Source organism: Penaeus monodon, chromosome 30 (genome assembly GCF_015228065.2).
Source record: "Penaeus monodon isolate SGIC_2016 chromosome 30, NSTDA_Pmon_1, whole genome shotgun sequence".
Taxonomy (NCBI): Eukaryota; Metazoa; Arthropoda; class Malacostraca; order Decapoda; family Penaeidae; genus Penaeus; species Penaeus monodon.
Genome location: NC_051415.1, coordinates 5,411,185 through 5,412,085, shown reverse-complemented (window position 1 = coordinate 5,412,085; position 901 = coordinate 5,411,185). Strand labels below are relative to the sequence as shown.

General features: G+C 34.6%; 1 protein-coding gene across 1 annotated transcript in view; it reads right to left on the bottom strand.

Moving 5' to 3' along the window:
- LOC119592277 (NACHT and WD repeat domain-containing protein 2-like) overlaps nucleotides 1-901 on the bottom strand; it is a 51,166-nt gene that overhangs the window by 8,494 nt on the left and 41,771 nt on the right. The window contains exon 27 of the mRNA XM_037941108.1: nucleotides 97-235. Coding sequence (XP_037797036.1) covers nucleotides 97-235 — 139 coding nt within the window. The remainder of the gene's footprint in view (nucleotides 1-96; nucleotides 236-901) is intronic.

Here is a 901-nt window from a genome sequence, read left to right as displayed (position 1 = left end):
CACCAATATCTAACACAAGAGAACAGACACCACACTCCTACGCAGGGACCTAATCCTCTTTACTTCCTAGGCCTTCTCTCCTCCACTAAACCTTACTTTCGACACGGTGACACACTTGGTATCGTCATCGAGGAGCATCAGCTGCTGAACGTTCTTCTGTTCTGCCTTGAACACCACGGCTTCAGCACGAACCATCCAGAAGAGGACATTGCCCGATTCCGTAGACACGATGTACCTTTGAGAGTATAAGGTGGAATGAGTTTATACCCTTGAGAGTATAAAAAGAAATTAATTTATACCCCCGAGAGCATAAAATGGAATGAGTTAAGAGGGAATGAGTTTATACCTTTGAGAGAATGTTAATGGAATTAAAACCGTTGTTATGTATATATTTCAGTGTTTGTTCTGTAGATGGAAATTTGGAAACGAAATGATAAACATAAATAGGATTGTACACCATCATTTCCTCAACGTAAATGTATTCCACCCACAAAACAATATTGATTACACAATATTCCCACTCAAAAATAACCTTTAGAACAAATATACTACATTACACAATATTTTCCTTGTCTGTAACCCCTTAAAATTACCACACAGCGCAATATTTCCAACACGAAAATATCTCCTTAATTAAGACTACATTACACAACATACCCACACAGAATTATTCCATACATTAAAGGCACTGCATTACGCAACATTCCCACACAATAACATTCCATAAAATAAAATCAAAACACAACATTCCCATGCACAAAGAATAATAATAATCCTTAAAATAAAAACACCACAATATGCCCCATAAAAAAAATATTCCTTTAATTAAGGACATTACCTTCTGCAAATAAAATAATAATAATAATGATAATATAAATTATCATTATTATTAGATAGAAGT